The sequence below is a fragment of the Podarcis tiliguerta genome, assembly GCF_965153285.1.
Source record: "Podarcis tiliguerta genome assembly, chromosome: 13".
NCBI lineage: Eukaryota > Metazoa > Chordata > Lepidosauria > Squamata > Lacertidae > Podarcis > Podarcis tiliguerta.
The window spans coordinates 39379362-39393117 of record NC_139546.1 but is presented as its reverse complement, the minus strand read 5'-3'; the positions used below and the strand labels follow the sequence as shown (position 1 = coordinate 39393117).

Genomic DNA, 13756 nt, shown 5'->3' with positions numbered 1-13756 from the left:
AGACAGCAGCAGTTTCCAGGATTCTTAAACTAGGACTGTTTAAAGCGGTATAATACCGCTTTAAATGTATTGCGCAGATGGGGCATAAGTCACAACCGCAATCACAGCACATTCGTGGTGAATTTATACTTCACCACCTCTAAATCATTCCATGTTATTAGCTGTTCTGCAATGCTTCCTCCGTGTGACCACATTTCTTGCATTATAGCAGGACACACAAAAAACAACATACACAACACCCTGAAATATTTGTGGTATGAAGAAATATAATATTTTAAACTAAGCAGTAGGACTGGCTCAAAACTTGCAGGTGCAAATGGTATTAAAAGCATGGTCATGCATAATAACCAACAGCATATTGAGCACAAATCATGACGATCGCTCAATAAAAACAACATCTGGAAGGGAGCTCAGACTGCATACTGAGCAATTCACTTTCTTGGCAGACATGTACGTGAAAGACAGCAGGTAGAAGGGACAGAAGGCGAGACAGAGAGTTGGTGGTGTTTTATTGCTGGAACTGAGATGGCAGCCTTCCTCCAGCTGCCCTAGGTGTACTCTGGAGACCAGCATTCTGCCGAAGGTTCCTTTCTTCCAATATGCTTGGCTCATATATTAAAGCAAAAATACTGTGGCATCATAAGTCTCCAGTGCTCTCTCATCCAAAGGATGCTGCGGCAAGAGATGTTACAGATGGATCTACCCTGTGCTTTTTTTCTTTAAAAAATATTTAGGGGTGCTCTTATTTTGACTCAAGAAAATCACCGTTTTGGGGTTCAATTTGGGGAAAATAAAAACAGTAAATGGACAAAAGTACAAAAATTCACAAAATGTTTAGGGGTATGCATCCCCCTGTGTCCCCCCCCCCCGAAAAAAAACCACTGGATCTGCCCAGGGAAATTTGCAGTCATCTTGCACAAAAAGGGAAATCCAGTTGGGGAGCCATTTGCAAAACATGAGTGAATATGCCCTATCTGATCCCCAGACCAACAATCATAACACACTTGTATCTGCATAGACCCCCCACATGCCTCAAAACAGGATTTCAGTCCTAAGACACTTTTACATAGAGCAAAAGTTTATTAAGCACTTAGAATACACTGCAGCTTAAAGTCTAAGGCCAGTTCATGGAATCCCTCAGAAGCTGCTGGGGCCCAAGAACCCCAACAACTGGGTAAGTTTCCTAGAAGAGGCCACTGGAGGGCAAATTGCCTGGGGCGATACACACCCAGAGCCAAGCTTGCCTATTCTGGTCCTTTCCTAATGCCAGTGTGTTGGGTTATTACCTCAATCCACACATCCCTACACAAAGAGCAGGTGCCGCATTCATCTATACTGCCTTTGCTGAGGTGTCTATGCGCTTCCTTGCTAAGAGATGGGTTGGGGAGGGGGGTTCAAATCCCAAGTTCATGAAGTCTGAGAAGTACCGTTTCAAAATCACGTTGCTCCTTAGAGGTGGCGGGCACAGTTCAGGGGAAAGACGCCTTCTCCTCCATGATCCCACTCCAAACTTTGTTCTTGTGCCTCTTTCAAATGGACTTTGTGACAGTCCCCACTACCAACTGCACTGATAGTTGGGGGATAAACCTCTATTTTACTGCAGTCTTTACCTATATTGGGTTTTCCCGAGTAGCTCTTTAAACATAGCAGCAATCTCCAGGGGCCTACCCTTTTCTGCGGACGAATAAATAAGAAACACTACTATTTTCACTGAAGGAGATTCTCTAGGAATGCCTTGTAGATCCATCTGTTCTTGTCTGCTTTTTCTTGACTTGGTTATGGTCTTGTTATAGCTGTGGCATGTTGTGGGCTGGTGTTTTGGGGTTTATTTTGGTGTTTGGCCTTTGAATTATTTTATTGTTGCACTGTGTGCATTTTAATTGCCTTGGGAGGAGTTTCCCCTTTAAAATAAATACAATAATATTCTTTGTACGATGGGAGTTTAAAGAACCATCTGCTTACGATATGTCCAGGGCATCGTCCTTTCAGAAGCAGGTGTGAGTTGAGAAAAGAAAAACAGAACAGGAGATGTTCTTTTTCCTCTACCATAGTGGAAGGTGGCATATTTTTAAGGGGGTTGCATTTTTCCCTGAATTGTACAGCCCAGGGCAAAAATAGGGGCACAACCTCCCTTTGAACCTAGAACTCGCAAAAGTGTAAAGGTGGGCCATGGTAGAAGCATCACAGAAAGACACCAGGCCCCCATTATAGTCCAGATAAACCCCAACTCTCTTGGGGAAGGATGTGGGGCACAGCCTTTGAGGCGGGTCGTCCTTGGCCATGAGCTCAACGCCATTTCGCAGCCGGATTACCCAGTATCCACTACCAGGGGAGGCAGCGATTTTGCCTTTGCGGTTGATAGAAACGCTAACCAGGCCTAAGGTCCAAGAGAGCTTGTTGACAACTTCCACTTCCCAATAGTGCTTCCCCGAGGAGAAACTCTGGCAACCCAACACAGCTACACAGTAGTTGAACCGCATGGGCGTGTCTGGGACTTCCTGGCGCAGGTTTCCGTCCCGGACACAAGTGTAGTCATCTGATAGGACAAGACATGGGTGTGCTGTTTCAGGGTCCAGGGTTATCCGGGGGAAGTCTGCAAAATGGCGGAGGGAGAGAGCAAATTTTAAAATCAAGTTGTCCTTGCATTTCATAGCCTGATGATGATGATGATGATATTTATTTTATAAACATCTTTATTGAAAGTTTAAAAAGTATATACCGTATTTTTTGCTCTATAAGACTCACTTTATCCCTCCTAAAAAGTTAGGGGAAATGTTTGTGCGTCTTATGGAGTGAATGCAGGCTCGCAGCTATCCCAGAAGCCAGAACAGCAAGAGGGATTTCTGCTTTCGCTGTGCAGCGATCCCTCTTGTTGTTCTGGCTTCTGAGATTCAGAATTTTTTTTTCTTGTTTTCCTCCTCCAAAAATTAGGTGCGTCTTGTGGTCTGGTGCGTCTTATAGAGCGAAAAATACGGTAATTATATGTGCACTAAACATGATGAGACATAAATAAAAGAGAAGAAGAAAGAAAAATAGAAACAGAACCCGTGTAGAAAGGAAAATAAAAGGGGGAGGGGAAAAACCCAAAACTGTATACAGTCATACCTTGGAAGTCGAACGGAATCTGTTCCGGAATTCCATTCGACTTCCAAAACTTTTGAAAACCAAATCGCGGCTTCTGATTGGCTGCAGGAAGTATTTGTAGAGCATTTGTAAGAATGAATTCCAAATATTGCTGAATTTGTCCGTGGCAAGACTGATACTGATGAACTGGAAAAATAAAAATGCCGCTCCCTTCTATGATTGAAGACTTACACAAACTCGCAGCGGATTATTATTATTATTATTATGCCTATAATTTATTACCCACTTTTCACCCTACGTTCCCAGGGTGGGTTACAACAATTAAAATGCAATTGTAAAAACAGTTTGAAACAACTTAAACCCACAGAAATTGGGGGGGGCTAATAATAAGCAGGGTGCAGCTTCAGCAGTCTCCGAAAGTTGTATAATGAAGGGGCTAGCCACAACTGTGAGGAGGCACTTCCACAATTCAGAAGCTGCACCAGAGAATGCCAGTTCCTTGGCCACCACCCCACTGAGTTTCTGAGGGCGGTGGGACAACCCAGAGGGCCCCTTCTGCCACTCTTAGCACCCCCCATATGGTCTGCAGGGAAGGGTCTTTCGAGCCTTGGGAATGGTTCCTACCATCTGAATCACAGTTAGGGAACCTGTGACCTCCTAAGTGCTGTTGACTCCCTCAGCACCAGCCAACATGAACAGTGGTCAGTGTTAAGTAGATCTACTCTGAAGTACGACTTATCCAGGGACAAAGTGGATTCTCTGGGACTGTAGCTTAATGCAGGCACCCGCAACCTGCGGCCCTCCAGATGTTTCGGCCTACAACTCCCATGATCCCTAGCTAACAGGACCAGTGGTCAGGGATGATGGGAATTGGAGTCCAAAACATCTGGAGGGCCGAAGGTTGGGGATGCCTGGCTTAATGTATAAGGAAGGTATAAACTTAATAGTCTGAGATGGCAAGAGTCATAGTTAGGCAACACATGGTGGTTCCCCAGCTCTGCTCTAAATACTAGACGTTTCGTGAGCCAGCACTAATACAAACGGCACACCCAAAATCACTGGATTCAGTGAGTTAAGAGGTCAACATGCATTCCCCGTGAGCATAACCAGGGGGAACCGCCCCCCTCAATCAAGTAAATGCACAAAAATACTCAACTAAAAGTAGAATTTATCCCTGGAAAAGAGGAGGAATTCGAGAAGGAAGTGCTGAAAGGGTTTTCAGCAAATCCAAGAAAGCTTGTTTTGTTCTTTGTAAATTTGCAAAAGGTACTTTATAACTCCCTGGTGTTAATTTTTTATTCCACTTCCTAGTTTTCAAATGACTGAAGATTTTGACAGATTTTTCCAAGCACTGGGAGTGGTCAAAGCAAAGTAATTTAAAACATCTGTTGTTGAGACATTTCATTCCAAATCTGCTAGATGGAGCCAGACAGGGGATAGTGGAAGGTGGGTGTCCTGTCCCTGGCCTTAACATAAATCATAAATCCATTACTCATGATCTGTAATTGACTCATCTTTTTCCTCTGCCGTTCTGTTAGGTCATCCCTGAGCCTTATTAGCTCCTGGCCTGATCTTTAATTGGCTTGGTATACATAGCTCTTCCTAGGTCAGGTCCTCGCCTAATCACAAAGATCCTGTTGAATGCAGATTCCTTCATTATCTGTTTTCTCAGCATCAACACCTGGGTGTCCTTTCACTGCTCCCTGACTCACTGCAGAGCACTCTGAGTCATTCCCTCTCGCCTTCTGCATGACCCACAGAATCCCCAGCCAAGCTGAGCGAGCCCACAGGGGCCAGCTGCTACAGGTGGGTTGAACAGTAAATACATAGGTACTCAAGATCTCTTAACTGTTAAGCAGAACTAATCTGTGTCAATCTCTTGTTTAGAACACAAGATGAGGGCCTTGCAGGATCAAAAAGCCCACGTAGTCCAGCACCTCTGCAAAAATGGGAAGCGGTCAGCGGTGGGGCAGAGGTTTGGTGTGCAAAAAATAAATAAATACAGTGATACCTCTGGTTGCAAACGGGATCCATTCCAGAGGCCCGTTCGCAACCTGATAAGAACGCAACCCGCATCTGCGCGTGTCACGATTCACCGCTTCTGCGCATGCGCAGTGTTATTTTGTGCATCTGCGCATGCGTGAGCAGCGAAACCCGGAAGTAACCCTTTCCGGTACTTCCGGGTCGCCGCAGGACGCAACCTGAAAACGCACAACCTGAAGCAAACGTGGTATGACTGTACCACATTCAATTCCTGGCATCCTCACATACAAAGGGAAAGAAAAATCCCTGCCTGAACCCTTGGAAAGACACTGCCCCTCAGTGCAGACCAGGGGTAAGAAACCTGGGGTTCCTTCCAGATGCTGCTGAACTACAACTGCCCAGCCCCAGTGAGCATGACCAAGGCACAGGGATGGCGAGAGGTGGGCCACAGGTTCCCCTCCCCTGGTGTAGACATTGCACAATACTGAGCTAGATTGACCCATGGTAAAAAGGAGCTTCCTGTTTTTACTATTGTCAGGAATCAGCAGCAGCCGCCATGTGTCCCACACTAGGAACTGGCTAGCAATCCACTGCTGGGAGAGTCTGCCCTACTCAAGGGAACTAATGCCAGTGTACTGAAAGAAGTAAATACAGTGGTACCTCGGGTTAAGTACTTAATTCGTTTCAGAGGTCCGTTCTTAACCTGAGGTACCACTTTAGCTAATGGGGCCTCCTGCAGCCGCTGCACCACCGCAGCATGATTTCTGTTCTCATCCTGAAGCAAAGTTCTTAACCTGAGGTACTATTTCTTGGTTAGCAGAGTCTGTAACCTGAAGCGTCTGTAACCCGAGGTACCACTGTACTCTATATCACCAGTGTCAAAGCAATGATTCTTCAACATCAACTTCATTGGACTGGTCATGTTGAACAGATGCCTGATTATCGCCTTCCAAAGCAACTACTCTATTCTGAACTTAAAAATGGAAAGCGTAATGCCAGTGGTCAACAAAAGAGGTTCAAATACTCTCAAGGCAAAAAAAATAAAATTGTAGTATAAACACCGACAACTGGGAAACACTAGCCTGCGAGTGCTCCAATTAGAGAACAGCCTTTACCAAAGACGTCATGAGCTCTGAAGACGCTTGAACTCAGGATGAAAGGGAGAAACGTGCTAAGAGGAAGGCACGCTTGGCAAAACCCTCGCCATGATCAACTCCCATCCAGAAACCTATGTCCCCACTGTGGAAGGACGTGTGGACAGTGGCATAGCGTGGGGGGTACAGGGGGGGCCCGGCCGCACCGGGCGCAACATCTGGGGGGGGCGCTCGCACTCGCAGCTCTCTGCCCCTACCTGGCTCAACGGGTTAGGGGGCGCAAATTACTTGCCTTGCCCCGGGTGCTGACAACCCACGCTACGCCACTGCGTGTGGATCCAGAATTGGCCTCCACAGTCACTTACAGACCCACTGTTAAGACTGTGTTCATCGGCTACGAGTGAAGAAGAAGAAGAAGAAGAAGAAGAAGAAGAAGAAGTCGCCCCAGTGGAGAAGGAATACAATCAGTCTGAGTCAAGATTTGTTCATGCGGTCCACTCAGAAAAGGCAACAAGGACGCTTTTTGAGTTCTCCCCAACATCACCGTTACCTATGCCGAGTGCAGATTTCATTTCCCTCCAAGCGGCACACTGTAGAGGCCCCTTGAACTGGCCAAGGGTCTGTAGTATGGGGCGCATAAGTGGAAACGTTGGTGTGGCTTGTTGTTGCTTCACCCTTAGCCAGGTGGGAGGGAAAACAATCACACACATACAAGTAGATGTTAATAACTAAAATAAAAATGGGGGGGGGGTTTCTTCATGAATAAGAAATTACTCTTTTCTTTTTGGTTCACTCACCTGTTCAGGAGAGAATGTATTCCCTGCGCATGGGAAAGGGGGGGGGGGGACAAAGGGGAAACATATGTTTAGAACAATACCAAGGAGATTTGAAATTTTTATAATTTTGACTTACTAAAGCCGGGAGTTCCTGGCTTTGCTATTTTTTTGCAAGTAGCAACAAACTGCCTGCTTAAACGCCCTTCCTCATCCATCTCGCAATCATAGTATCACCCGCAAGGTCACCAGTGAGGCCAAACATCATCAAAACAGAATCCCCACCAACTTCAGCATCACCCCCAAGGACCAGCACAGTTATTCTGTGAACTGCCCTGAGATTTTTCGATTTTATAAGCTTTTATAAGAATTTTAAGGTCTCAAATATAGGATAAGTATTCATAAATGCACGCTGATCTAAATATATGAACAATGTGTCTGAAATAGTATGGGAGAGCCAATTTGACTCTCCCAATGGCCTCAAATATTCCTCTGCAGGAAGGGAGGCCTTTTGTCTTTTTGCTTGCAAATCCTGTCTTAAGGGTGTATTTATGTATGAATAGGGTGAGCCTGTGACCTGGATTCAGGAACTAAAGCATTTTGTCCATGGAGTTTTCTTGGCAGGGATACTGGAGTGGCTTGCCGATTCCTGCTCCAGGTGGATCACATTTGGTCAAAACTCTCCACTATGACCTGTTCATCTTGGGTGCCCTGCTCGGCATAGTTCATAGCTTCTCTGAGTTCTTCAAGCCCCTTCGCCACGGCAAGGCAGTGATCCTAAACTAAACTAAAGCATTAACCATCACAAAAGAATGGCCAGACTGCCCAGGTAATGCAATCAGTGACCATCATCAGGTATCCTGGCAGACAGGATTTCTGCTGTAGACCGCCTCCTTCTGTGATGTATGACGTCTTGGGCTACAGGGTGGGCAATTTCAAAAGTCTATATAAGGGCTTGTGCACCATTGTTCAGGGTTCTCCTCCCTCCTGGGTCTGGCGAGGACCCTGTTGCAATAATTTAATAAAGATCAGGCTTACTAGCTGCTTTGCTTCTCAGTATACTCTGGTTGGCCTCTGTTTTCTCCTACCGATAGAGAACCCACTTAAGGACTCTGTGCGGGCTCCGGAATACCCCATAAGTTTTTCTTATTACAGTTCCAGCAGTAGAATCTCCATGGAAGCCTGTTTTCTCCTTACCGCTAGGAAGCTTGCAGAGTCTTGTAACTGCAGGTGACCCTCAGCCTCCAACAGCAGCTGCTGGCCCAGCTGGCAAGACTCCCTCAGCGCTCTCAGTCTCTCCTCCATCTCCCGAAGAACGTGTGCCCCTTCCTCCTCCAGCCTTGCCTTGCACGCTTCCTCGTGAGCATAGAGGAAGCGATGGAGATGCTTGTATTCAGTGGAGATGTGGTCATCCAGACTTAGCAAAACTGCCTAGCAACCAGAGAGAGATCTAAGCATATTTCCCTCCCAGATATATGAGCTTCTTGCCTTCATTAAGTTTCTCCTCACCACCCCAGTCTTCTTCACCTGGTGGTTCTGGAGCTTCTCTTCCTCCTCCCTCGTAAGCAGGACAAGTTTGGTCAGGTTAGATTCCATCCGCAAAACAGCCAGAGACAGCTCCTCCTATTCAAGATGGCGAGTGGAAATTAAAAATACACATTTAACAGTAACCTGACCATTCAAAAATTGTCCACACCAGGAAAAAAATGTCACCTGCTTGCCATGAATTTGATTGTCTCCCATTGCATGGACCTATTCCAATGGTTCTGTGTGATATAAACTCCAATGAGAAATTAAGGTCTACACAGAAGAGCAGTGGCGTAGCGTGGGGGGTGCAGGGGGGGCCGGCCGCACCGGGCGCAACATCTGGGGGGGCGCGCTTGCACTCGCAGCTCTCTGCCCCTACCTGGCTCACTCACTCTCTCTCACTGCAGTGCTGGCTGTGCGAATCCGATGCGAGCCGCCGGGTCGCCGCCCACTGTGGAGGGGAGGGTGCCAGGCGTGTGGTGCGGTGCGGAGAGAGAGCGAGGGACTATCTGGGGGAGCGACAGTGCAGCGGGGGGGGGGGGGCGCAAATTACTTGCCTTGCTCCGGGTTAGGGGGCGCAAATTACTTGCCTTGTCCCGGGTGCTGACAACCCACGCTACGCCACTGCAAAAGGGCTGGGTGTCCCTTGATGGCTCCTGCTTTTGGAATCCAACATGTATCACTTTGGGGAGCAATAGAGACAACTGGGAGGGTATTTTGCCATTTTAATTTAGGCAGACAAACTGGAAGAACTATTCACTGACTGAATAAAAAGTCACCCATTTAAAGATATCTGATGCCGATACAGTGGTACCTCGGGTTACAGATGCTTCAGGTTACAGACTCCGCTAACCCAGACATATTACCTCGGGTTAAGAACTTTGCTTCAGGATGAGAACAGAAATCGCGCAGCAGCGGCACGGTAGCAGCGGGAGGCCCCATTAGCTAAAGTGGTGCTTCAGGTTAAGAACAGTTTCAGGTTAAGAACGGACCTCCGGAACGAATTAAGTTCTTAACCCGAGGTACCACTGTATAGGAAGTGGATTGCCTACTAACCCGGTGGGGGGCTTGATTCCACTCTGCTCTGCTTGTATGTTTGTAAGCAAACATCTCTTACAAAGGCAGTAGAGAAGTCAAGCTGTAACTAGATTCCTTGCATGGAATAATGATATTATTTGTGTAGTTCCTAGTTTGCTGCCAATCGGGACAGGTGTTGCTTGTCCGTTTTCTGTCTTATTTGCTAAATTTATATGCCAAATGCACAAGCAATCAAACATTTAAAAATAATTCCAATACAGGTGCAATTTGGGAGTGGGGGAGGCAATAGAGGTTTCCAGTGCTGTCTTATCCAAAGGAAACTCAGCCCTTGCTATAAAACACTCGAACATTTATCCATTAAAGGGAGCAGGGAATGGTTAACAAACCAGCTGCTGGAGTAGTGTTAAATGCATGGGAATGTCTTCATTATTTGATAATGATAATAATAATAATAATAATAATAATAATAATAATAATAATAACAAGAGCATTTACATCCTACCTTTTACTCCAAGGAGCTCAAGGTAGCATACATGGCTCCCCCCGCTGTCTACAACAACCCTGTTAGGTAGGTTAGGCTGAGAGCCTGTGACTGGCCCAAGGTCACTCAGCGAGCTTGCATAAGTCACTTTGAGATCCCTTAATAATGCTAATTCAGCCAGCCAGCCATAGAAAAGCTGGCAGCCTTTCTCTCGACTCCCAGTTCCTACCCATTGTGCTCTCAGCACCCCATTCATCACTATTACTAGCCATCTGGGAACAGGACACAGGGGGCTCTGCTGGGACTCTTCCCCCCGCACCTTGTACAGCTTTGTGGTCTCCTGGACAGAGGTCAGCGTGCCATTCTGGCGCAGCGCAGATTCTCTGGGCTCGGTGCGTCGACCTTCCTCGGCCTCCCCGGCTCTCATCCCGCCAATTCGGTGAATCAAGGTCCCCAGGAGCTTGCACGGCGTGTACCTCCTCTCTGGAAACTGCTCCCGGCACTGAGGACAGATGGGCTTGCTGCCAGGGACTCCCCACGCTGCCTCGATGCAAGCCTGGCAATAGAGGTGGCCGCAAGGGAGGGCAACCGGCTCCCAGAACCACTCCAGGCATACGGGGCAGGAGAAATCCGTAACGAGGTCCTCAAAGTGTGTGGAGGAAGCCATGGCGAAGGCAGGTCGCTCCTAGGAACTTCAAGAAACTTGGGTCCCAGTCCTCCTCCCTGCCCACCACAATATTGTAGCTGGGAAGAGGATCCCCAAGTCTGCTGTTCGGCCGTCTTTCCTGCCTGCCCACCCCCAAAACGCCCAGATGTCTCTGCTGGAGTTAGGAGACAGCAATCCAGTGGTCCAAGCTGTCAAGTTGTGGAGCTTCTGGCTTGATCCAGCCACTGCCTGCGCCTGTCAGAAATCCAATGCTGAACTTTGCTCCCAAACGCCCAAGATTTGCACTTATCGCTCACAGGGGTGTGGGTGCGGGAACACAGATGTTTAGCAACCCACCCTCTCTGCACATAACACTTTCACGAAAGCAATGTGGGCTCCCCTCCCCTTTTAAAAAAACAAAACCTGGCTCTACTGCATTGCACAGCTTGCCAGAAAAGATTCCTTTGCTACATTTCTGCGCACAAGGCTGCTGCTAAAAGCACAGAAGGGGCCTGTACAAACACTGCCAGCCCTCTGCGTTTCAGACCAAATGGAATCAGGAGAGAACGTGCATTTCTAAAGTGTGCAGCCCTGCTATAGAACTTCCTCTGTTACTGGTAATCAGTCACCTGCTAGGATATGGAAGCACTTGATTAAACAATAAACACCAGGCACACCCTGGTGGAAGGTTTTGGAAGTTTTGAATTTGCATGCCATCCGAATAATGGAGCAGAAAGGGGATTTCATGGGCCAGGGTCAACCTAACTGCCGCAAACACGTTAACTTTTAATAAAAAGCCTATTTGCCAGGGTGCAAATAGTCCTTAAATATGGAGCTGGAGGAGGTGGGCAGAAAGTAGACCAGCAATTTCCTCACAGAGTACATCCTTATTTGGGATGCATTCCCCTTTCAAGGCTCTGGAAGAGACCCCAGACCCACCTTCCTACTTATTCTGTTTGCCAGCAGCAAGAATCCAGCCTGATGAAGAAGAGTTCTGTTGGACTCTAAAGCTTACCCATGTTTTTAAATATTTTGGATGTTTCCAAGGAAGGTCTTAGCTTTTTAAAAACTTTTTGGGATTTTTAACTTCTAACAAACTAACACCTTTTTCAACTTTCAAGTTTTGTCTACTTCACCTGTTTATAAAGGTTTACCTGTCAGAGTTAGGAGCAGCGGCCCCTAGTCCATCTCTACTAGATCAGCCTCCAGGTCCTACGACTGCTAGTAACATTGATTTCTATAAACCTTCAAGAAATATAATTGCCAATATGTGGTCTAGAGCAGGTGGATAATACATAGACCCTCAACCATTCATACAACTCTAGGAAACTTGCAGTTCATTGGCAGAGCGATTCTGTCTCCCAATTGTCTTTTAAAAAAGCAAAAACAAAAAAGCCTCCCTCATCATTATTATTATTATTATTATTATTATTATTATTATTATTATTATTATTATTTGCAGCAAACTGGGTTGTTAAAAAGGAACGCTTTGGGGAAAACCAGAAATGAACTTGTGTGCTTGGTTACATGAATGGTTCAGCAATTCCTGGGCTTATAGCACATGCTCAGAGGCACCCTGGTCCTTAATTCTTCACAGATATTTGCCCAAATGAGCCACTGCTTCACACCTGGCTCCAGGAGGTGGGGCACGCAGGACCAGTCGAAAACAAAGCAAATCCCATAAGCCAGACGATTGCCCTAAAGGTTATTATGGGAACTCTGTGCTGCCAGAAATGGAACAGTAACACTTCCATCGCTTTGGGCACCAGATGAAAGGGGGTTGTATGTGTTACAGACCAAAAATAATAATAATAATAGTTCAATGGATTAAGCCAGGAAAGCTATGGAAACAAAAAAAGGAAAATATATTTTATTTTCCATATGTACAATCAAGCAGCCCAAAACTCTCCCCATGATGCTGAATCTCCCAGTAGGTATTGCCACCTTCCCTGCCCAATGGAAAACCACAGCGGAGAGTTCATAGCAGATAAAAAAAAAAACTTAACATGTACAAGACGAAACAAATAAACAAAGAGCTGCCATTAGCCATCTCTCAACCAAGTCACTGCAATGGACCAGGCTTGAGAACTGAGGAGAGAGACTTGGAGGTAAGCTGGAGGGTGAAAATTTACAGCCAGGAAGTGACTGGTTGAGCCTCCAATAAAAGAGGCATTGTGTTGATCCTGAACCCTTAAGTTTGGGAGTTCTGTTTCTGGGTTGTACCACTTCAGACTGCTGGAAGGATTACACAGCTCCCTGTAGGGAGAAAAAATGACACAATTCCCTGGCATGTCAGGGAGAAAGGTTCTAAAACAATGCTCCCCGCCCCCGCTGGCTTTCTGTGTGCAAGAGATTTGCCTCCACCAAATACTGAAAGATTTAAACACACGCAAGCACCCTGCAGGCCGATATGGTACAGTCCAAAAACAGGCTTGCCATGCCATCGGTCCTTAGGATGGGGACCATTGTTGTGGCCCTGGAGATGAACCCTCTAGCTCAGGCATAGGCAAACTCGGCCCTCCAGATGTTTTGGGACTACAACTCCCATCATCCCTAGCTAACAGGACCAGTGGTCAGGGGTGATGGGAGTTGTAGTCCAAAAACATCTGGAGGGCCGAGTTTGCCTATGCCTGCTCTAGCTCCTGAATACCTGTTCCAAAGTGACCGGCACCAGCTTTGTTCCGGCAAGTGGGAAGAGCTAGCTTTTCCCTTGCGTTGATCTAAGCCTTTCTCTGTTTATAACACTCATTGTTTGGGGTGCCCTATTACACCAAGCAGAAACCTAAAGACTGTAAGGGCTTTGGAGTTGCCCCTCTTGAAATCCCAAGTCCCCTTTCTGGATGTAGGCTTGAACAAATCTTTAGGAGTAAGCTACAACCCCGCATATTTGCAAGCGGGGGCTATTTGGATCTCCAGGCTCGCAGCCACCCATCCGCAATGGTGTGCACCCCCCCTTTTCCCAACCCTTTCTCCAAATAACTCCAAGCAGTAACCGCCCTCAAGACCACGGTCAGAACAAACTGTTCAACCAGCTAATGCAAATGCGGCTCATCAAAATCTAGGGTCCCAGGGTCCCACCAGAAAGCGGTCGCTTCCCACAGTGGAATTTGCATGGTGTTCCCGCTCATAA

At 46.8% G+C, this 13756-nt stretch overlaps 3 protein-coding genes across 4 annotated transcripts in view; all 3 read right to left on the bottom strand.

Moving 5' to 3' along the window:
* Positions 1-13756, bottom strand: part of LOC310662829 (pyrin domain-containing protein 1-like) — a 742864-nt gene that overhangs the window by 196268 nt on the left and 532840 nt on the right. The window lies entirely within an intron of this gene.
* Positions 1-13756, bottom strand: part of LOC310662218 (uncharacterized protein) — a 32549-nt gene that overhangs the window by 8633 nt on the left and 10160 nt on the right. The window lies entirely within an intron of this gene.
* On the bottom strand, positions 1061-13754 carry LOC310662786 (nuclear factor 7, brain-like). 2 transcript variants are annotated; one of them, XM_083409897.1, is made up of 6 exons: positions 10300-13754; positions 8462-8557; positions 8132-8365; positions 6959-6981; positions 6712-6836; positions 1061-2593 (listed from the first exon to the last, which is right to left on the bottom strand). In XM_083409897.1, exons 1-6 carry the CDS (start codon positions 10645-10647, stop codon positions 2043-2045), a joined length of 1377 nt encoding a protein of 458 aa, XP_083266023.1. In that variant the 5' UTR covers positions 10648-13754; the 3' UTR covers positions 1061-2042. The 2 variants fall into 2 exon arrangements, with proteins under 2 accessions (XP_083266023.1, XP_083266024.1); XM_083409898.1 differs by lacking the exon at positions 8132-8365 and having other exon boundaries at positions 10300-11456.